This window comes from Aulostomus chinensis, chromosome 18, assembly GCF_037954235.1.
Source record: "Aulostomus chinensis isolate RoL2024-O1b breed Wild chromosome 18, RoL_Achi_v1.0, whole genome shotgun sequence".
In the NCBI taxonomy this organism is placed as follows: domain Eukaryota; kingdom Metazoa; phylum Chordata; class Actinopteri; order Syngnathiformes; family Aulostomidae; genus Aulostomus; species Aulostomus chinensis.
Window position 1 is genome coordinate 11,520,695 of NC_141337.1, and position 22,758 is coordinate 11,543,452.

Below are 22,758 nucleotides of genomic sequence, written 5' to 3' on the forward strand. Positions count from 1 at the left end.
ATATTTTGAGGATTACTTCGACTTGATTGTATCCACCAAAATTTTTCTGTTCTTCTGTAGTTTTTCCACTTATTCTGGTCTGATATTATGGTATACTACCATTTCATCTTCAATGAAAAAGGGAGCAGGTAGGGAGCTGGATATGGATCAGTATTAAAATCCTCCACCAAGTTCTCACACTTCCAAGTGTATTCTCTTTATCAGTCCATCTAGCCCAATAATCCCTCCCCCTTGTGACGACCACTGTTTTGTGCATATTCATGGACAGGTAAGCTTCCTTCTAGCCATAAACACAGATGCTATCACACTGGAAAGTCTCACCAGACCAACTATAGACTAAAAAAAGGCTTGATTTGCTATCAGACGGATAAGAGGTGCTGTGGCATGCGTGCTTGTCTGTGTGTGTGTGTGTGCGTGTGTGTGTGTGTCTGTCTGTGTCTGTGTCTGTGGGCTCACTGTATATCTATACAGGAATAACAAGACAGACAGCTGAGTTCACTACAGTGCCACCACTGCCCCAAGGCTGAAGACCAGCAGATGCTGGGAATCCATATTGCAATATAATTATTACATGTAGAAATTATGTTACCATAATAATGTGCCATTTGTTGCTTTCATGTGGCATTTCCCTCTGACAGAATAAGCCTAATCTCTCTCACTCTGCTTCTGTCTTGCTCTCTAACTCCCATTCTCCCACACACTGTACAGATTCCAGCAGGGCTAGTCCTCCAGAGTTTGCACATGGTAAACAATTATCTGTCTAGCCTAAAGCTAGTAGCAGCACTGCCCCCCCTCACCACCACCCCTGTCTCTTTCCTCTTTTCCTCTCTTTTTTACTCTGTCTCATCTTTCCTCCGCCTTTCCCCGACAGTGGCTTAAATAGAATGTTAATTTTGACTGGAGGATTTCAAAGCCAAGGCAGTCCCTTTTCATCTTGGCGTGCACCGCAAGTTCACCAACACAAAGTCACTCTGCTCTTCAAAAAGGAAGTTGTTTTTTCCTTCCTGTCTGTTTTTTTTACCTCCTTCTCTTTTTCTCTCTGTGTCTTGTCTCGTCTCAAAAAAGACACAAGACACGAGACTCTGGGAAAGCAGCATTTCAAGGTGACTGTTCCTGCTATCCAAATGCATGACAGATGTGCAATGCACTTTCCATCTGATAGTCATTTTGAGAGAGCGGTGAAATTAAACAAATGAAAACATCACTCAGATTAATGAACATCTTGCATTTTCTATCTGGCAGCAGGTTTGCTCTCCAGTTTTATTTTTCATTTTGCTTCAACTTGAGACAATAATATAGATATGCATCCGTGACTCTCAGTCCTGAACAGAGAGACCCACAAGGGCTTGTAGGGGCTTTTGTCCACCAGATGCTTTTTTTGTTGTTGTTGTTTTTTTGCCCTGGTAGCTCCCATGTCCTCATTTTCTTAGCACTCAAATGCATATTGTTGCTAGGTAACAAAAGCGGTCTTCTCACACTGAACAACAGTTTACTTTAAAAAGATGGAAAGAAATTGCTGCAATGTGAGGTGATGTAGGTGGACGAATGGCACCAGGAGCTCAACACTGTGCCTTCTTGCATTCAAACGGACATACACACTTGATTCTTGTCCATACTGTATTCACACTTTTCCAAAGACGCCATCAAACGACCTCACAGGTGAAGAAGCCAGATGCGGCGTTCCTGAGGTGGTGCGGTTACATATGGCCTGAAGTTGAGAGGCTAGATGAGATGTAAAAAAATCGATGGGTAACAGTTCTGATGGATGTTCCTGTCAGCACACAATTTACATGCAAAACATGTGAAGCCTTGTGTTGTGTGATAATACACGCAGATTTTAGCACATTTGTGAAGGAAAAAACAGTATAATTCGAATAAAGGTTGTCTAAGTTCTGTAAGATGCGTTCATGAAGAATAGGAAGGGGGGGAAAAGGGCTTGTCTTTAAGTTTTGATTGAGTTTAAGTAACATTAACTTGACCTTTTTTGGTCTGTAGTCCATCTGTTATTTTTTTATTGCTTTTCTGTAAAAATTTAGAATTCAAATTAAAAGTTTCTGTCTTTCTTTCTTTCTTTCTTTCTCTCTTTCTTTTTTGTCTCTCTCATCCAAAGCTTATTGTGGAGCTGAAGAAGTCGACATGTAGCTCAAAGGAGGAAGCTGTTAGTCTGAAGCAGACATTGAAGAAGCAGCTGGAAGAAGCCAACGATCGCTGGGACCAGGAGAGGAGGACCATCACCCAGCGAGCTGATCGGGACCTGAAGGTCAGAGTTGGGCTCTCAACAAAAAAACATGACAAAAAAAGTACTTAAGCTTAAATGCACGAACTCTGGCAACTGTCATCTACGAATGCCATCTTGAAAGTCAAGTCAAAAAATCATATATCACCCTGCCACAGGAGCAGACTATAGAAACATGTCATCGCTTTTGTTAAATATTTGAAGATATTGGAGATACCACAACCAGAGTTTTTTAATACAAAATTTAGTCATCAAAGTTCAATGCTTGTTGTTTTTTTCCTCCTCTCTTAGTCTTACAGCCGTACCTTCCGTCATTGTTCTACTTAGACTTAAATAATGGTGCGCGGGGTGTCAGTAAACTACATCCTCTAAAAGGCCCTGTCTGGATTCGACTTTTATAGGGTAGACAGAGGATTTCTTTTGTTAAATGTCGGTCACAGTTGGTGTGCACATCACTTTTATGGCGAGTTGCAAGCTCCATAGTATCTTTAAGTGGCTTGTTTGCTTTATGTCTGGCTGAACCTTATAAAAATGTCTGCTGCACCCCTGTTCATAAGTCCAAAACCTCTCTCTCTGTTTCTATGTTAGTGTCACTTTGTCCTCTTGTAAAGGTGCTTAATTCTGTGGATTAGTAAAATGCTTCTTAATATCTAGGGCCCCATAGAAAGCTCAAGGGAATGGCAGTGAGCTTCCAAAGTCTCATCGGTGACTGTCTTTAAAAGTGTTGCCCTAAAAAAAAAAGTGTTGATAAACAATATTTGTCCATTTGGAGTCTTCCCCCTCCCTCTTCCTGATCTTCATACACCTTCATGCATATTTCTATTTTTTGCTTCTTCTTCTTTTTTTTTTCCTGCCTCTCCCATAGCAACCAGACTCGGACACATGGCACTTGATTGGGCGTGGCTCACTAAATAAAGAGTTGTTGTGTCTGGGATCCGGACATGTTTCCAAACACAACCTTGTCTGTCTGTGGTTGAGGCGGCCTCATATAGTAGAGAGAGGCAGGTCTGTGAGTCTCCCTGAAGATCTGATCTCCTTTCAGGCCCTGGCAGCAGAAGCCCTCCTTTTTCAGTCTGGAGCTTTTTGTCAGCTTATGAAGCGAGACCGTGATTTTTCTGAAAGGAAACTAAAAACATATTAAACTTCAAAACTTTCCTCCATTTTTGACACCACAAACAAAGTGCATATATCACTGTGTTCAGCGGGCAGATACCCACAACTAGATTTGTGTAGATCGGTCAAAAACAAGCCAATGAAATACTGGTAACTACCATGTTTAAAAAGCCGTGTGAACAGCAGCGTTGCAAAGAGAAAATCGCAGACAAACATCATTAGAACTCCATGTTTTTCAAATCATAGCTGATACAAATGTTCAGTTCTGAGGCGTTTCTGATACACATCTGCCAATCCCAATACCGTTGCAGATGATTTCTTCTTTACTATCATCAATGCTGTTGTTTTTGTTGGCATTTGATTTAAGGTCACGAGTCAGGAGTCTGTTGCAAACCACACTGCACTAGCTCTTATTCAACAGAGCCAAAAAAACTACACAAATGCATTCAATTTAAATGTATTCCAGAGCAATCTGTTTGATTTCACGGTCCAGCTTAAGCTATGGAATGGAAACTGGACATGGATCCGCACCATTATTCCAGTAGCCAATCTGTTCATAATGTAAGCCGATGTGTGATTAATGTCATTATCGGCGCCGGATCCTGATATTACCGATTCCTCTCCATACGTCCCTTGACTTTTCCTGCTGGCATTTTATGCACCGGGGCTGAGGATGATACAAGACCTGATTCTTCCGTGCCGAGTCGATCCTGAATTGGAGGACAGTGGTTGATTTTCTATGGTTGTAAAAGTACCAAATGTACCAGCACTGAAGAATAGCAGAGAAGAATAGCAGCATCCATTCGGAGGAGCAGGGGCAGGTACAGCAACAGGTGGAGTGTGGATTTGTTAGGAATGACTCACCAAGACTATGGAGACAGGGGTTTCTTTCCACTAGTGTTCTGCAGCATTAGTTTAATTGTGCGGTCAAGAAAGTGTGTGTGTGTGTGTGTGTGTGTGTGTGTGTGTGTGTGTATGTGAGTGAGTGTGTGTGTGTGTGTGTGTGTGAGTGAGTGCGTGTGTGTGTGTGTTAGAGACAGACAGAGAGAGATGGTGAGCATATCTGAAGCAGTAAGGTCAAAGTTCTTGTTTTTTTTTAAGGGAGTTTAGCCCTAAAACGAGTCACAACTTTAACCTATCAGATTGATTAACTATCGTCATTTTAATTTAAAATGCTTTTATTTGATTTACTAGTTTGGTATTCAGAGGTCGTTATTATAACTGACAACCAAATTTCTGGTATTGTGACATTCCTAACCGTGAAACAATGCACAGTGAGACTGTCTCCTCTGGTGCAGGCTGAGTTACAAGACAGGCCTTGGCATCTGTGTTACGGCAGACAAAGGCTTTCTGTTTCTATTATCTGTGTCCTCATTATTATGATCCCCCTGTATTAACCACCCACTAATGAGACTCCAATTAATGGTTGAATTGCTTCGTGAAGACCAGGCATGAGGGGAAGGAGAGAATTACTGGTAGAGAACTGTCCTTTGGTCAAACTGCAAATAAAGAGGGGAGGGAAATAAAATATTTAAAAAAAGAACAACAAAGATTAAGTGTAAACTTAGATGAAGAGGAAGAGGAGAAGATGGCAAACAATGACACGGAAGTAAAAGAGGAAGCTGATGAAAAGGATGGAGGAAGTATGCGGATTGAGATGACAAACAGAAGGACAAGGGAAGAAAGGGGGAGAGAGGGGGAGAAAAAGAAAAGAAAGAAATGTTGGAGAGCTGTCAGCGGGCCATTGGGGGGAGTGTGTCGCTTGCTGACATTGTTTCCATGCTGCTCACTTCAAAGGGCTTGGATTATGAAGAGAGCGAGGGGCTTCAGACAATGGGAGGGGAAGAAAATAACATCAAAGTTTGCGCATTTGAATTGGGATAATCCCAAAACAGTTGTTCTGAATGCATGCTGCACCGGATCCAATGTCCTTTTTTTTTTTTTTTTTTGGTCCTCCTCACCAGCCCTGTTCTGCTGTTTCTAGTCCAAATTCAGGCCCTGACTTGTTAGATATGGGTATAAAGTACACAAACCTTTGGATCTGTTAAACTGCTTTATAGAACAATGGCAGGACAGTTAAGTGTGTTCAGTAGCTGTGTTTTCTTTCTATGTGTGTGTGTGTGTGTGTGTGTGTGTGGAGGGGGGGGGGTAAATTTAGGATTCGGTCCTGGTTCAGAGTTGAAGTTGAGATTTCGTTGTTGTGGCCTTCAAGTTTTGTCCTCTATGTGTTGCTTTGGACTAGGACCCTGGCTACACAAGAAAATATCCTAAATATTGAGTTGTGTGTTGCAGACTTGTTGCACTCAGTAGGTTAATCTGATGTGCGAGTCCAAATTAATAAACTGACAGACTGGTGCCCCCAGCCAGTTACATTTATGCTTTCAGTTATGACATAACATAAATGGACAGCACTGAGGGAGATGAAAGCGGTGTATCTTCTTGAATGGGAACCAGTATGGAGGGACTGGGACCCAGCCAGTGTTTGGGCTGAAAGATTATTCACTTCCTCTGTGTGGTGTCTCGTTAAAGAGGATTTTTTTTTTTTGGTGTGTTTATTGATGAAACATCAGGTGAATCTGAAGTTTAATTGCGAGGTTATTGGTAGCACTGGAGTACACAATGTATGTTTGTGGCCACGTGCACAGGCGGGGGTTTGTGTGTGTGTGTGTGTGTGTGTGTGTGTGTGTGTGTGTGTGTGTGTGTGTGTGTACACTTGCTGAAATGTGCAGCTGCCAAATCTGACAGAACTCAAGCCCACATTACCCTGCCAAGTGAAAGGTACAAAGACACACTCGTGCGTGCACACTCACACTCACACACACACTCACACACACACACACACACCGGCCTCATCTCCTCTTTCTCTCACATACCCAATCTTTCCAAGACTGTATCCTCGAACTCTCTCTGTCTCAGACTCCACTCACACATACACAAGCACACATGCTCACCTCGCCTTGCCAAAAGGGAGAGGTGGCTGGTGAATAAACAATGGCACTCCGCCCATAGTGTCACCCGCTTGGGCTTTGATCAGCACCGCTGTTCCTGCTCCCCACAGCAGTGCTTCCTGTCTTTCTGCCTGCCGAATGCTTCCACACGCACGCACGCATGTGCACACACATACACATGGTAGTGTTCATGTCTCATTCTTGTACTTGGGCCTGCATACAAACCCTCCCTCTGTCTCTCTTCAATTTTCTCCACACTTAAGTTTTTAACTTTCTGTCCCTCAAACAGAAACATAGCTTTGAGTTAGTGTGCTTAATGTCTCTTTCAGTACTGGTGTATTCTCTCATATACACCCACATATACTGTGTTTTCTCTCACACACACACACACACACACACACACACACACACACACAGATACACACCTTTTGATCTAGGCCCATCCAGCAGTAACTTTCAGTGCTTGTCAAACAGGAGGTCCTGTTATTGTGTCCTCTGGATGAAGTGACAGCAGACACATTACATAATGCAACAGTGGCCATTGTCTCCCTATGTTCTATATTTCTTTGTCAACTTTTGATGGAGTCTATGTGATCTAGGTGTGTTACATTTATGCATGGATAGCAGTAACAAAGGACAGGGCAACTCACCACACACACACACACACACACACAGCCTCACAAACATTCAGACACATCCAAGGGGGGCTAGTTGTAGCAGCTGCAGTTTGTCTGTAGTTCTGTAGTTATATATGCATTAGTTTCTGAGGGGGTTGAAAGGATGACTTTGCCTGTGGGAAGGAATGGCAGCAGTGGATCAAGAACAGGTGTGCTGGATACCCTCTGTTGCAGAGGCAAAGAGCTGCTTCAATCATTGTGTGTGTGTGTGTGTGTGTGTGTGTGTGTGTGTGTGTGTGTGTGTGTGTGTGTGTGTGTACATATATATACACATATAAATGTGTCTGTGTGTGTGACTTCTCTGTTCACATCCTTCAAAACATGTCCGTGTTCATTTTGTCAACCTTCAACTGCTCATTTGTTTACTGAAGTTTATTCAACCATCTGCATTTCTTTTTTCTTTTTTAGTTTATTTTTATTGTCTCCCTCCAGGTGCGCTTTTCACAATTTCAAGTTTCATTTGACTCATTGAATAAAATGAGTCGCTGTAACATAGAAGGGCTGGTATCACTGCCCATCTCTGGGACATATAACATCCCAGTCTGCAGGATTGTGCAGACACTTCAATGCTGTCAGACTATTCTTTTGTTTGCCTGTCCTGTAAACCAAGACAGAACCTCTTTTTATTAAACTATGGCTCACATGTTTGGTTAACTGAGCGCACATATTTGACTTCTGGGTTAGATGATCAGATCAAGGTTCAAAACCACTAAACACTTATTACATCTTAGAAGTGGGCAAGACATATAGCAACAAGCTGGTATAGTACAAGGGCTTCTGTCGGAAGCACTGGACAAACCTATTCCTTATAACCCAAATTGTTTTACAGTGTACACAAAATGGACTAAAATCATGAACGCATCTGATTTTGCCACTGTGCACTCTCACTGGCGTGACTATAATGTTTTATGTAAATCATAAAGCCAGTGTGTGTGCAAAGTTGTTAAGTTAAGTTGTATTTACATAACCCGGAATCAACTTGACTTGTCTCGTCTTAGCTTACTCAAAGCGAACACGTCAGCCCCGTTCTCCTGCAGACGTCTTAGTGACAGTTTCCAACGCAAGTATCAAAGTGTAGAAAGTCAGTGATTTTCCAGCAGCAGCTTCTGCGCCATGAGGCCCTGCTGAATGGCCTGGACCCCCAGCCGCTTCTCGTCGGTCGGTCCACCGGTAAGAGCAGGGACCTGTGCATCAGTGAGCCGAAGCTTATGTCCTGGCTGGCGGGGGGAACTGCAGGTCCCTGCTGAAGCTGACTGACAGGTCACACACATCCCACCACTGGATTTCAACCCAGAACTATTTTGTTGTGAGGCAATGGTGCTAACCACTAACAACACCGAGCTAATAGCCTGCAGTGGAACAACATCCAGTAGAACTCTGGTTGCCGTCCCTTGCAAACCGAACATGCTAGTTTTATAGATAAGAATGTCCAGTCAGGCCTGTTTACGACACATGCTCATGTTCTGTATATGTATAGTATGTGCAAAGGCAAATGTTTCTCTCTTTCACTCTCTTTCACCCTCTGGCCTGCTTTCACGTGTATGAATACGTTTGTGCGTGTGTGTAACTCCGCATGTGCACTTGGTGTTGGCTGATTGATGACCTTTGGGGCTGTCTGTGAGGGATTCCCGGCAGCGTTTGATCCACGTATCAGAGGAGGAGGTGGAGGTGGGAGAGATAACATTCCAGGATGCTAAGAGGGAACGTGGGAAATGGAACAGCTCATAGAAACCAAAATTTATCTCACACAACATACGGAAATTACTCATTAAAAGACAATTCTGATGCTCGGTTAAAAAAAAACCCACAAAGACCTTGTGCATCCCGATGCAAAAGTTACATAATGTGGGTCTTTAGCTATTATGCTGGTGTGTATTCAAATAGAGAGCAAGAGCACAGTATTGTATTCAGTTTTCATCTTCACTACCCATAAGAGTTTGATGACCTGTTTCAAGTTGTTCCATCCATCCATTTTCTATACCGCTTATCCATCAAGGGTTGGGGGGGCGGGGGGTCTGGAGCCTATCCCAGCTGGCGTTGGAGAGGCAGGGTTCACCCTGGACAGGTCTCCAGTCCATCGCAGGGCCATCAGGAGCAATTAGGGGTTCAGTATCTTGCTCAAGGACACTTTGACATGGTCACCAGGGGAAGTGTGGATCGAACCAGCAACCTTTCTGTTTCTAGTGGGCTACCCTACCTCAGAGCCACTGTTTCAAGTTGTTTTCCACAAGAAAGAAAACAAAACCTGGCAACCAGGAAAACGTTGAGTCCCCTGGTGGCCTGATTACTAGGGTGCGTGGATATCCCAACACACACTCAGAAAACACAACGCTTAAAGTTATGATGAAGTATGGGGCTGTTACTTAACCATAAGATAAATAGACCTAAAAAAGCCAAACTATGAGTCAAACCACTAAATTATTTGCACAACTGTGTTCAATCCTCTGCTCTCAACATGACCCTCACACACGAACAGCTGAGCCTTCAATCAAAACTACACCGCGACACATTGGACAGCATTCAACACAAATTAAGACTGACTGCTTATTTGGTAAAATATGCTCTCAGCCAAATGTATGTAGAAATTTGGTGGTGTCTTTATATTATCAGCCAAGGTTTTTTTTTTTTTCACCAAGAACCTAAACACTAAAATGAGAAAATATCAAGATGTTAGCTGCAGTAGTGTTTGCAAGTTTTGCTAAACTTAATATCCATGAAATGATATGCTATTTGATATACCAAATACAAGCATGTAAGCACATACACGTGCTTATGCGCGCGCGCACACACACAAATAAACACGCGAGGCATATGGTGCATATTTCAGAGTTGTTTCCTATTCTCTTTCTACTGTAGCTCACAGCAGCTGAAAGACACAGAAAGCTAGAGAACAGCGTGTTCCCCTTGTGGGCATAGCTCAGTTGCAACATGTCTTCATTACCACAGCAATTGTCTTACTATTTTCATCAGTACATCAGGCGCCTCCATAGCCGTGCCGGCGTGTGCATATTGCAGTAGACAACATAACTGTTTTGCTGTTCAGATCTCTACAGTAGGTGTGCCGACACCACTTTTACACTAAAATTCAGTAACACCACAGTAAAAATTACCACATCGTTATGTCTCTCAAGTGCCTGCCGGGGCGGTGTTATGCAAAGTTTTATAGCATTCCATCTTTCTGCAACAGATGTGTCAACACATCGGCATCTAGATTGAGCTGATCAACATTTGGCTGTTCCTTTTTGTACCGCTGTTGCCGCTCCGCTCAGCTGAGGAAAGTTTTGGACCCCAACTCGCTTCATCTCGGTAGTTTTATACAGATGTCGAGGTGTAACAGCGCTGCAGTATTCCTCCCTTGAACTGGGCTGTGTAAGAGGGGCTACAGTATCTTCACACTTGGGTTTAAAATCAACTGTGGGAAAAGTGATGAAAAACATCAAAGTGGTGAAAGTCAGACAATTCATACCAATATCAGTGATATCTTTCAGAGGGGCTGTCCTGGTTGACTTGCTAAACCAGGTCTTTTTATTCCTACCAACAGACAGACGGTAAAGCAAAAGTTTCTCTTCTCTAACACCTCAGGAGGGAGACCTTTCTTCTCCTCCTCCTCCTCCTCCTCCTCTTCCTCCTCCTCCTACAGTTTCTCTCTTACACTCACTTCTTTACCTTTCCCACAGCCCTTTGATAGAAGTGCAGATAAAAGGCAGTCTGTGCTCATCTCTCTGGCTGTCCATCTCTCCTTGAGGTTAGCACCTCCTTTATTATTTACTATTAGATCAGTAGACGTAGATGCACATATCGCCTTGTTCTACTAAAGCTACTGTGTGTGCGTGTGTGTGTGTGTGCATGTGTGTGTGCAGTCATCATACTGTCTTTGTTTATGTGTCTGCTTGCTTCATGCCCCCTTGTGAATGTATCTGTTCTTACCCTGTGTGTGTGTGTGTGTGTGTGTGTGTGTGTGTGTGTGTGTGTGTGTGTGTGTGTGTGTGTGTGTGTGTGAGCGCGTCCTTGGCTGGAGGCGGTGCAGTGTGAGGTTTTTGCTGCTGTCTGAAGTCGTCCAGCCTCAGTGTCATTAGAGGATCTCTTTAATCCAGACTTTGGGAGAAACTTCTGACAGCACGCTGCAAATAGAAGGCCCCGCCGCACATGAAGAACAGCTCGGCTGCTAACAAAACACCAAGTTTAAAGAGGCCCCTGGCCTTTTTTCCTCCTCCCACTATTCCCTCCCTTCTTTCTTCTTTGCTTTTTTTCCTGCCCTCTGTTGCTTTTACTTCACCCTGGGGAAACATGCTTGCCTTATCTGCGCAAGAGGACCACCCAGGAAAGATGATTCAGGCATCAGTGTGTTTGTGCGCCTGTGTGTTTTTTTGTGTACACAACACTGGAATCGCACATTCATTTGACTGTTTAGCACTCACATTTTTTAGAACTTTCGCTGTTAATATTAATGCATGCCCATACCTGCATGGATCGCTCTGAGCGGTGTGTTTGTTGGTACTTGTGTGCACGTGGGCCTCGCTAATCCTGAGCCAGAGTTTGGAATGAAAGGCAGAGGCGAATTACTGATGGAGAGGTGAGAGAGGCCTTCAAGCTCTGAGCTGCAGAGTACACCGCTGCCCCTATCTCTTCAATCCGGCCACGTGTTTTCTCTCCTCTGTACCTCCTCTCCAGTATCTTTCTAGCCTTTCATTGTCGTCTTCCCAACTTTCTCTTTTCTCCCTGGGGTATATCGTCAAAATCCTACCTTATCTGCCACTGCATTTTTATTTTTTTTTACCTGTATTGTGTTTACTTTTTCTGCTCTTGTACACCTTTCTCTTTCATCCTGTACCTTCTTTTCTTTTGTACCTCCTCCCTTGATTTCCCTCCCCCGCTTTTCTTCTCATCCAGTTCACAATGATCCCAGTCAGCATGGCTGATAAAGACCATATCGCCTTGAGCATCTGGACACACTTAAGCACACAGTCATTCACACACCTTCACACATTCTTAGTTCTGTAGAAAGGTATTTGAGTATGTGTCTACACAAAACTTATCTGAATGCACAGTAGATATTTTAAGTTATACAGAGAGTAACGTACAGTGAATGAGGCTGCAGCCTATGTGGGTGGCCATATTTGCTTTGAAATGATTTAAGAAACCGCCATAAAGCATGTTTGGGGTCATTTGTGCCCCCCGAGCAAGCAGTGGATTGGAATTAACATCAGATACTTAGGTCGGCAGCATCTGGAGTCGGGGCATGTATCTAATACATTACAAATTATAACTAAATTTTCTGAGAGTGTGCAAAGAAATACATATAAATTTGCGTCAGATTTTGATGTATGAATATTGGGAGTTTATCTGGGAGTTAGACGGGCTGTTTAAATTTTTATATTTAAAGTGTATTAATTAACTGAGGTTTGCTGTCAGAATGTTGATTTGGTGTGAGTATGATGCTCCCTAGTTTCTACATTTATGCACATCAGGCCTTCAAATCACCTTTAACTTGAAAATGTCTGCATGTCCTTGCAGATGGAGGTTATTTTTAATGTATTGCTGCTACATGCCACATCCAAAATATATTATTTTAAAAAAAACACACACACACATACAGTACATCTAAAAACTCTCTTTTAAAAGTGAGGGAGTATCGTTTTCATTTTATTGTTAAAACTCCTCCACAAAACTTTCAAATGCGCATTGTGGTGTCGTAATTGAAACACAGCAAGTGTTTTATTTTCTTCTTCTTGTTCTATTCACTTCACATCTGGCCTTATCAGAGTTAATCTGTACACGTCACTCTTTGCCTAAATCCAACCCTCAGTGCTGTGTAATGCGACCATTATGTCTGACAATGATTACGGCTATTTCTAATACCTTTCTGACTCACAGCTTGTATTCATCATTAACAATCATCCCCCGTGCTTCTATTATTGAAATGACAAGCGTTGCACTTCTTCCCTCAAGAGTTGTTTTGAACACATTAAAGACAGAACCCACATGAAAGAGAAGAACGCGTCACCAATGAGGCCCACTAGCTTTCCCAGAAGACCTGGTCCAGAAATGCTGTGTCACATTGCGGGGAATCAGACGTGGTTTTTAGGAAGGTGGGGGGGGCACACGGTGGTTCATCAGAATGTCTCTTCTTCTGTAGGAGAACAGAGGTAGATGTAGGTGGGTCGCAGTGATAGTTGCCTGGTCAGACTGATTTATCTGGCACCTGTATACTCTGGTTTTTCATATCATTTGAGATAGAAATCGCCCCCCCCCCCCCAGAAACCTTCAGCAATTATAGAGGATGAAGATGAAAAAGGATTTAAACAGGTTGAATCGCTGATATCAGACGAACTACGGCGCAAAGGAGGAAGGAAGGGTAAAGGCTTTGCGTGTATATCACATACAATCCAATGACAAACAGCATGTTTGGCACACAGAAACACACTTTTGCACAAAGAGCTACGAGGCTTTTGTGTGCTAAAAACAGCCAAGGGGCATGCCCTTCCACACACAGCCTCTCACTGTCATACCTTAGTCACTACCATCCAAAATGCGTCGAAAAATGGCATCAACACCACTCAAAAGCGTTTTCCACTATAACTGAGCCTTTGATTTGCCAGTAAACAAAATAGAATGATGAAATAGAAAGCAAGGAGTATGGAGATGTGGGCAGTGATGGGACAGAATCGTGACTGCCTGCAAAATACCCTGATTAATAGGATCAACACGTTGAAAACCAGCTGCTTTCATGCTGTGGAGTTAAGACTGACCTGAAGTCTGTTGATGTAGAATTCATCTACCAGAGGGAGAGGGAGGATTTAGCTTCATCCCTGAGGGGTGATCTATAGGTTTACGATTATTAAAAGAATATGATTTCAAGGGATGTGCAACAAAATTGATGCTGAAATATATACCATGCGCTTTTTTTTCCTGAATGAACAACCCTGCCTCCAATCAAAATCGCAATATATCGTGATAAGATTGTGTCGTGATTCATGTTCTGTATCGTGACGCGTATCGATCGGAAAATGTATCTTCAAGTGACCGTGAATGTTTTCAGCTGTTCCTCTGTGTTGACTCGTCCTTCATTTATGATCAGTAATTTTCTGAGAGTCGCTACACAGACCCTCACCATGGCCCTGAAGCTTAAATCACGCACAAATGCGTGTGATTTATGTCAGTGTAGTGGGTTGTAGATTAGGTGGTCATGCCTATCACCTGGACTGTGTTTCCCTCCACTCTCAGAATAGACAAGACAACACCTGGCCTGCTCACTCAACTCTGGCAGGGACGAACACAGGATATGGATGCTGTCCAGTGCTTCCTCCCCACACACACACACACACACACACACACACACACACACACACACACACTTGTTGGGAGTTTGTCTATGTCTGCTGTTATCATGTGTGTGTGTCTCCGTGTGTGTGTGTGTGTGTGTGTATTTGCACATGTGCTCATATCACTCTGCTTTCCATGCAAGCTAATCAAAGATGAAGTGTCCACATGTGTGTTTGAAACATCTGGTTCTGTGTTGCATGCAGGAACTGCGCCATTCTTTCCACTGGCAGAGAAGAAAAAGAATGAGTCTACACACACATGAACACACATACAATGCATTTATGTCTTTCTTTCATGTGTTTCTTCTTTTTCCTTGCTTGTCTGAACCCTTCCGAGTGAACAGTATCCCTGTTTAATTCCAGCCAAATAAATACAAATGATCAGTTTTGTACAAAAAAATCCTTGAAATTGATCTACTTTTCCATGGGTTAGAAAGTCTTTGTGCTCGTTTTGGGTGCCCTTGTGTAACAATGAGTGTGGGGTAATGAGGCCAGTTTCCCTGTGATTACAGTTACGACTTGATTATTAGTCGTTAGCAAAGACTCATCAGGCTGCATCCTTCTTCCCTGTTCTCCACCTTTCCCCATCGTTAGTAGTCTCACTGCTTCTGCACAACGTGATCTCTCTGGAGCAGTGTCTCATCCAGATTCTGTGTCTGCCTCTCTCTTAAATGTAACTTTAGATGAACTATATCACTCTGCGTCAGTTATACATCACCCAACGCAGAACCGAAGTTGCTTTTCCATCAGCTTGCTATTACTCTGACCATCTCCCCTCTCTCTGCCCCCCCCCTTCTTTCCCTCTAGGCTCTGCAGGAGAAGGTGGAAAGTCTACAGAGGCAGCTGCATTGCTCGGAGAAGAAGCTGCTGAGCAAAGAGCTGGAGAATGAAGAGACGGTAACACGTCACTGCTTTCCTGTCTTTTCCTTATCTTAGTCAGGCATATACAAGAGAGGCCGCCTGACAGACTCAAACTTGTTTTCTTCTTGCCAATTTCATTGCATCACTCTCACTGTCCAACTTGCAGGCTGCTATCAGCCTGTCTGTCACACTTCGTTTCATGGCAACACTTTTTGACTTTCAATATCTTCACTGAACCTCAATGCCAATCTTTGCCCGTCTCTTTCTCACCATCACCTGAAGTCCTGAACCCATTTCCCCACATTTGCCTTCCTTCTACCAAACCCCTCCAGGCCTCCGTTCTTGCCCCCCCACCCCACCCCCACCACCCGTTACTCTACCATCTCTCATTCTTCAGTTCTGAGCCAAAGATATGCCCCCTCGCACATTTCCCAAATTCCTTGAGATCTGGCTTCAAGAGCCAGCGCCTAGGGCCAGGAATGCCACCACCGTCTGTGTTCAGAGGGAAGCCTATGTGCTTACACACACACACACACACACACACACACACACACACACACACACACACACACACACACCCCATGGCTCTCCAGAATGCCCTGTAATCAGGCTCTATTTTGACCTTGACACACACTGAGAAGAAAGCACTAATGACTACACTCACACAGGAGGCTGTTCTTTGTACCCTGGTATGTACACCAAAGGCATTCATTCTCTTGTGTCCCCTCTGATCCGCCCACTGACCCTTGTACACACTTCACACACTTGTCACACACCTCAGTGTCAGGCAGTCATAAATCTACAGACAGGGGTCAGTGGTTTTTAGGAGTCGTCGGTCACTGACCCAGTCCCACAGGCGCTGCATGTTGTTTCCTCGGACTTTGCAACAACTGATCCCTGAACCTGTCGCGATAGTGTCTGATCATTTCACTCGATAAGAGTTTGGGGTTCGTCTAACTTTCCATATATTGTAGACGATCCACATGATGTTTAAGTAAAAGAGACGTGCTTGCTCTCTGGTATTTCTTTCACAAGGTCTGTACTTGCTTAAGAGTCCAATACTCAGTGCATATCATCATTTCTTACCATAAAAGCGATGATGTCATGTTTTGGCACTATGTACGCATATATAAACTTATTTAAGGGGGGTTTGCTCTTTGCCTATTGCTTAGTCTGTGTCAACTGGTTGCTATTCGGTGGTGGCACAGTGTCCATTTGAAATCCAGAGTACATCAAAATCACAAACTGAATCACAATTCTTTCAGTAGCTGCTAATTAACGCACGTACCAGTGGCAGATTTACGAGACACCCATCCCTGTCAGAGTGGGAGACAACGGAGGAATCGGAGTCGCCCTGTGTATGGGCGCAGCTGTGGTGGCGTGTTAGCGTTAGCTAATGTCATCTCCTTCATCAGCAGGTTCAGCTTTCTGGTGACGTTCAGAAGTTTGGGGTTGACCTCTGTCCAGAGTTTACTGCACGCACAGAAATCTAACAAAATCACTTCACCTGTTTCTCTCCACTCAAACGTATGCACAAAAATTCGCTAATAAAATGTAGGAGGGGAAAAACAAGGGGTGCTTCTCTGGGCCAAGAAGTTGGGAATATAAATCTTGTCAGGGCTTAACACCAACGAGCTTTTGATGTTTAAAACTCAACACTGGCTTAACTGTGAGTGCTAGAAAACCACGTGTAGATCAAATTCTCTTGAAAAAGACAAACTGGATGTGGAGAATCGTGACACCAGCTACTCATTAACAGACACTTCTGTGTTGTGGTTGCATCGATTGCAAATGTTTCTGAGTAAAAGCAGCAGTAGCTGGCTAGTTTGCTTCATTACCATAAAAATATAAACAAGTCAAAGCTGTAGCTTATTAGTCGTGTTTCCATCAACGTAAGTTTTGCAAAAAAAAGGTAATTACACTCACTTGAAGTGGTGTTTGCCTTTTTGTTTTCTCAAAAAGTAAAAACCGCTATTTTGAATAAGATTTAATGTGGCAAATTTTTACCTCGTGTGACCGACCAAATGCTTCTGCGTCTTCGGGGATATTCAGAATCTCCGTTTTTCACTGATAGTCGACTGTACTTCAACTCCGTTTGTCACAGCCACATCGCTTGTAACGGTGCCTGTACCTCCATCACGACAGCTTTACTCACCGTATTTCATTCACCCCTAACCAGTCGATGGAAACACACAGGATGCACTTTTTTTTTTCTTTTTTTTCCCTGCGACATTTCTACCAGTCATTCTGTGGTGTGAAGTTTGAGCTCAGAACTGTTGGTTGCCTCTAAATTGAGATTAGTTCAACTCTGTCCCTGGATTCCACCTGTCGCCCCTACAAGTAGCCTACTTTCATTACATCATGTCTAGTTGCCACGTCACAGCTCGTCTCTTCCTACGTGTGAGCACCTGTAGACTGCACAGCTTTAAATCAGGGTTAGGGTTAAAACCTGCAACAACAACAAAACAGAAAAAAAACATGGTGCAATCCATGTCATACCAGCTAGATCATCACGGTCAATGTCCTGGAAGGATCCTCAGAATCAAGTGTTCCAGCGATTGTGGTAATGATGATTCAATCTTTGATTTATGCTTTTGTTAAGCACATTGCAACACTCTTAATATTGTGGGAGCTTAGTCATGTATGGTTTGAATTTTTCCTCATACTGGCACCAGTGAGAAACACATTTTAGTACTGACACTTTAAAAAAGAGCCTGTTTTCATTTAGTAGCAAACTTTTTAAATTGGGCAATATATTGAAACAAACAAGTCGCAGGACCTGCCAACGCATTTGGTACTGATTTTGGTAAATGACAGTTTTTGATGCTCTGTCATGAACACATTTTCCTCATTTAAGGCAGCAGATTCTTTTCTTATGACAAAGTTGGCAGCAAGGAGAAAAACAGGAAGTGAGCCCCGTTTTCATCTGTGTATGATCGTCTCAGTCGTTGAAGTTCATGGTGCTGTCCTTCTTCTACCACTGATGTCACTTTTGCTGGAGAATCAAAGTTGTAACATAGCCAACTTCCACCTGCGATACCCAAAAGCTTTTTTTGTAGATGTATGTTGATGTTAAAGAGGCTCTAAGCTAAAACTCTGCACAATGCAGTATACGGAACATGTTTCCTGCTTTTTAAGCAGTAATTTCTTCTTCAGTTACACAGATATTTTGATATATTGGAGATTTAATCATTTTACATCATACAAATCCCCACAGAATCGCATTGAAAGGATCGTGACAGTCTTGAGTCATTATTTACTGCGTGATTCCCACTCCTAGTGTGTGGTAAATGAGTTCATTTTACTCCCTGAGTGGTGAAATAGACTTTGCAATCAGTTTTTAATCTTCATCGTGTAATAATCCAGTATCCGTAATCTCTCATCTCAGCCCAGGTGTGTGAAGGTTGCGTCCCACTTTCTGAATGTACATTGTTGCATGTGTGCATCATTTGTTGTGTACGGTCATAAACCTAAAGACTTCCTCTCTGTCGCTTCACAATGCCCTAGTTTATCTGGCGTGACGCGTCGCTGTAATCTGATACATCACACGCTTAAACAGACTTCACACAGATGATGCTGGTCCTACTCTTGCAGGGCCCTAGCAGGGCTTCACCAGCGCGAACACGGTGGATCAGCAGCTCACTCTGCCTCCATTATCCTTGAAGAGAGTGAGGAGAATACTGAAGAGTAGAGCTTTTTTATATATGAATGCATAATGATGCAGTAGGCTACTGTACATGTAACATGGGAGCGTGAATGTGAAATGATACATAATTTCTCCAGAACTACAAATGCAGATAAGCCTGCACGATGTGAATCACGACTTCACCGAGATCTGACGCCACTTTTAATCTACTCCTGTTCCCTTTTTCTTTTTCATTTTTCTTGTTGTTTCTCTCTTACAGCAAGATGTTTTTGATTTCAAATCTCTCCTCGCTGAACTCTCTGCGAGCCAACTTATTGGCTGTGGAGATGCAAACTTTGCGAGTGGCGTCATTTTTGATGTACCTCCTTGTTCCTGACAAGGTTTTTGTCACTTTGGAGCAAGAGGGGAGGAATATCAAAAATGTAATCCTAGCAACTACTCACCCTTCACAACCCCTCCCACGCATGCCTGTAAACACACACACACACACACACATGCACACACACACACACACACACCGAAACATTAGCATACATCAAACTTCATTTGAAATTTGAAAGTGTTGAGGGCTTGTTCCTTTCTGCTGGCAGCTGTCAAAAACCACGTCGTGTGACAGTACTAAACACGAAAGAAAGTCACAACCACAATCTAAAGACTATATTTAGATTAAATGTTGTCATTTTAAGATTAATGTGGGGGAGAAATGACTGCTGCTCATTGCAATCTTCACAAGTAGACATTTAAAAAAACAAGCACACACACGCGCGTGTGCACACACACACACACACACACACACACACACACAAGCGCGTGCACATACACACATACTGTGTAGATGAAACATTGTTTTTCTCCAGTAAGGCAGCCCTTTTTTAATGCTGTGGGAAATAGTGGCACACTTTTCTTCCTTGTGATTCCCTCGTCTCATCTAAAGGCCGTCAATGACTAAAACCTCATGGAAGGTTTGATCAGCAGGATTCTCCTAAAGCACCAAACATCTGTCTGAATACTGAGTACAATTTATTATAGTCACATGCCTCCTGCCACCTGTCAGAAAAACAAACACGCCTTTAAAGAGATGCTGGAATACAAATGTTAATTTGCGTGAATAGAAACGGGGGCATGCAGAGGAGGGACTATGGGAGGTGTTTGTTTAAGAGATGCTATATTTATTTCAATTCTAGGATAGTCCAGATACAGTGAAATTGATCCATCACCTGTCCTTGTTGTGGATGATTTCTAGATGGGTAGAATATGATTCCCTGCACAAGGAAGGCTGCCGGTTCCACCCACACACAATGCATAGTAAACTATAGCGAGGCTTTAGACAGACAGATGTGATGGTTTTGGTCTGCTACTGTGCAGCGAGCTGCTCATACGCCTTCGGGTTTATGTAGATGATGCAGTGTGTGTATAGGATACAATAATCTACTGTATACTGGCCATACATGACCCTGTTTCCACGCCAACAGAGAGAACCAACAGACGAGGTGACAAAGACGTTAGATAGTCAACTTGAATATAAACCGTACTCAAGACCCAACGTGAAAACACGTGGGAGAACACAAGGGCAGGGAAGCAGGTGATTGGACGAGAAACACCAACGGAGACAAACTGACAGAAAATTCACTTTAAAAAAGGCGGGAAACAGAAAAAAGGTGGGAAGTAGAAAGCGAATGATAACACGGGACCGAAGACGATTTCAAAATAGAATAGGAACTGACTAGAGTGACCTAAAACACAAGGAGAAACAAAATACAATCACAACAACACAAGAGTACTAAATATCCAGCACTAACAACTCAGTGTAATCCTGGTGGCTGATTTCCTTTTTCTCCACATAAAATTCTTTATACAATTAAGTGGAAGCACAGCTATTGTTGCCTTGTCTATTCTAATGTAAAGGAAGAAAATATGAAGACAGCATCGCCACAGAGGAGCTTGTAATTTAGTCGCAGCGGATCTGTCATTGCTGTGGTGGCTCCACCATACATGAACCAAGAATGCTAATCTAAGGAGCTTGGCTTTGGGAGAATCTAGACTTATATTCAGAGTGGTTGGTAAAGGATGTGTTTATTCAGCCATTGTTTATTGCTTTGGTCTGAAGTAGCCGAGTGTGTTTTGTCTTGGCTAGTCATTTTGTTATGACTACACAAGCTCCTATAGATAGAGAAAGACTTTTTTTTTAATTACACTCCAGTAAATTTAGTTGTTTTTTTGTTTTTTTTTTGTATTGTAAACTCCTGGGCATAAAAATGAAAGCTTCTCTCAGGCCCGCCGCTCCTTTGAAAAGGTAATTCTTAAATGATCCCTGATTTCATTTTGACATGGGGAGGGGAAAAAAGACATATTTCTGTCAACTATTGGAATCTCAACTTAATATTATTGGCCCAACACTTTCAAATGAACAGGGCAGGAGCCTGAAAAATTGGCAAAGTTGTGGCAGGCTAATCTCCTGCACGCTGTGCCGAGACAAAGTGAGCTGCTTTATGCTGGGATCATTTATACTGGGGTTTGCTTTGAAGTGCTTCCCAATCCCTTTCATTGTGCCCAGGAAGATTAATTAGCCAAAGCCAGAACAATCAGTTAAATCCACAACAGGAAAATTATTTTAGGAAAACCAATCCCCCCTCCCCTCCCCCACTCCCCCTCACCCCCTTCACGCTCTCTTCACTTGAAAGACTGGACTGATGAGAGGTGGGGACCTGGACTTCAGCTCTGTCAAAGACATAATGATCTGTTGAACTACGTTCACCAAATTCTGAATTAATTGATGCAGCAACTCTCTAAATGTCTTCAGAGTACAGAAAAAGCTCTTTGGTCGCACATATGTGTGTCTGCGTGTACGTATGTATATGTGATTCAGCCCATTCATGTGTGTTTGCGGGTAAAAAAAGAGGGGATTGCACTAACCGAAGCCTTTTCAACTTCTATAATCAGACTCTGGTTTAGTGGAGTGTAATTTAGTCCCAGACAGACTTCCTCCAATCCTCCTCAGCTGGGCTAGCAATAGCGAGCTAGCTAGCTAACTCGCTATTGGGCCGCTCCTGCTGTGTTTGATGTGTTCTGTCCTCTTCCAAACCCAGCTGTGCTGATCCTATAAATGCATTGTGTCAAATCTGGCTGCAGTCATCCGCAGCCAGTAGGGGGTGTAGTGCAGAGCCAGGCATGCTGGTCCCTGGACCCCCTGTAGAGATGAGAAGGAGCTGTGACAGAGCTGTGAATAAAGAGGGTGTGTGTGTGTGTGTGTGTGTGTGTGTGTGTGTGTGTGTGTGTAAGAGAGAGGGAAGGGAGAGGAGACGATCAAGGAGAGCTAATATAAGATTACTTGACTAATTTGATTGATGACTTTTCGATTCATTAAATAATCTTTATAGGTGTTAAAGTCAAGTCAGCTGTATTGATGTCGCTAAATGATGTCGCTAACAGCTACGATGAGAGAAAGTGAAAATGTTTGAACGTTTTACTGCTTGCAGGCGATTGAATGGATGTTAATTTTCATTTGATGACTGAACAATGCTCCATTTGGGTTTTCATATATTACGGTTCTTGTCTTCTCAGGTCACCATGGTGCGTAAAGAGTACGAGGAGAAGATCAAGGGTTTGATTCCCGCAGAGCTCAGACAGGAGCTGGAGGACACCATCACATCGCTAAAAGCTCAGGTGAGACTTGAAACAGAATCAGATACAGTATATGGATGCTAAACTTTAAAAAGCAAAGGAAAAGTACATTATGCTTTAGTCATGGTACAAATGAGTATTGCTCAGAAAACTGCTTTCATTGCTTTTGGAAGTTTGGAGAATACCACAAAACACACAAACAGCTTGTTCTCCCACAGTTTTTATTCATACAACATGATACATAACTGTAATTGTACAACGTCCCGCGTTTTAGCGTCAAAGTCCCATTTTCTCGCCTACTCTCCCACGAATGCTGAAGTGGCACAAACTCCAC

General features: G+C 43.0%; 1 protein-coding gene across 11 annotated transcripts in view; it reads left to right on the top strand.

Annotated features, from left to right (window-relative positions):
* Positions 1 to 22,758, top strand: part of cep112 (centrosomal protein 112) — a 109,787-nt gene that overhangs the window by 74,682 nt on the left and 12,347 nt on the right. For all 11 annotated transcript variants that reach the window (XR_015109948.1, XM_086184109.1, XM_086184107.1 and 8 more), the window contains 3 exons: positions 2,111 to 2,260; positions 15,104 to 15,193; positions 22,365 to 22,466. Coding sequence is in view for 10 of the 11 variants with exons in the window: in XM_086184109.1 (XP_086040235.1) it covers positions 2,111 to 2,260; positions 15,104 to 15,193; positions 22,365 to 22,466 (342 nt within the window). In the remaining variant the exon portion in view is untranslated. The remainder of the gene's footprint in view (positions 1 to 2,110; positions 2,261 to 15,103; positions 15,194 to 22,364; positions 22,467 to 22,758) is intronic.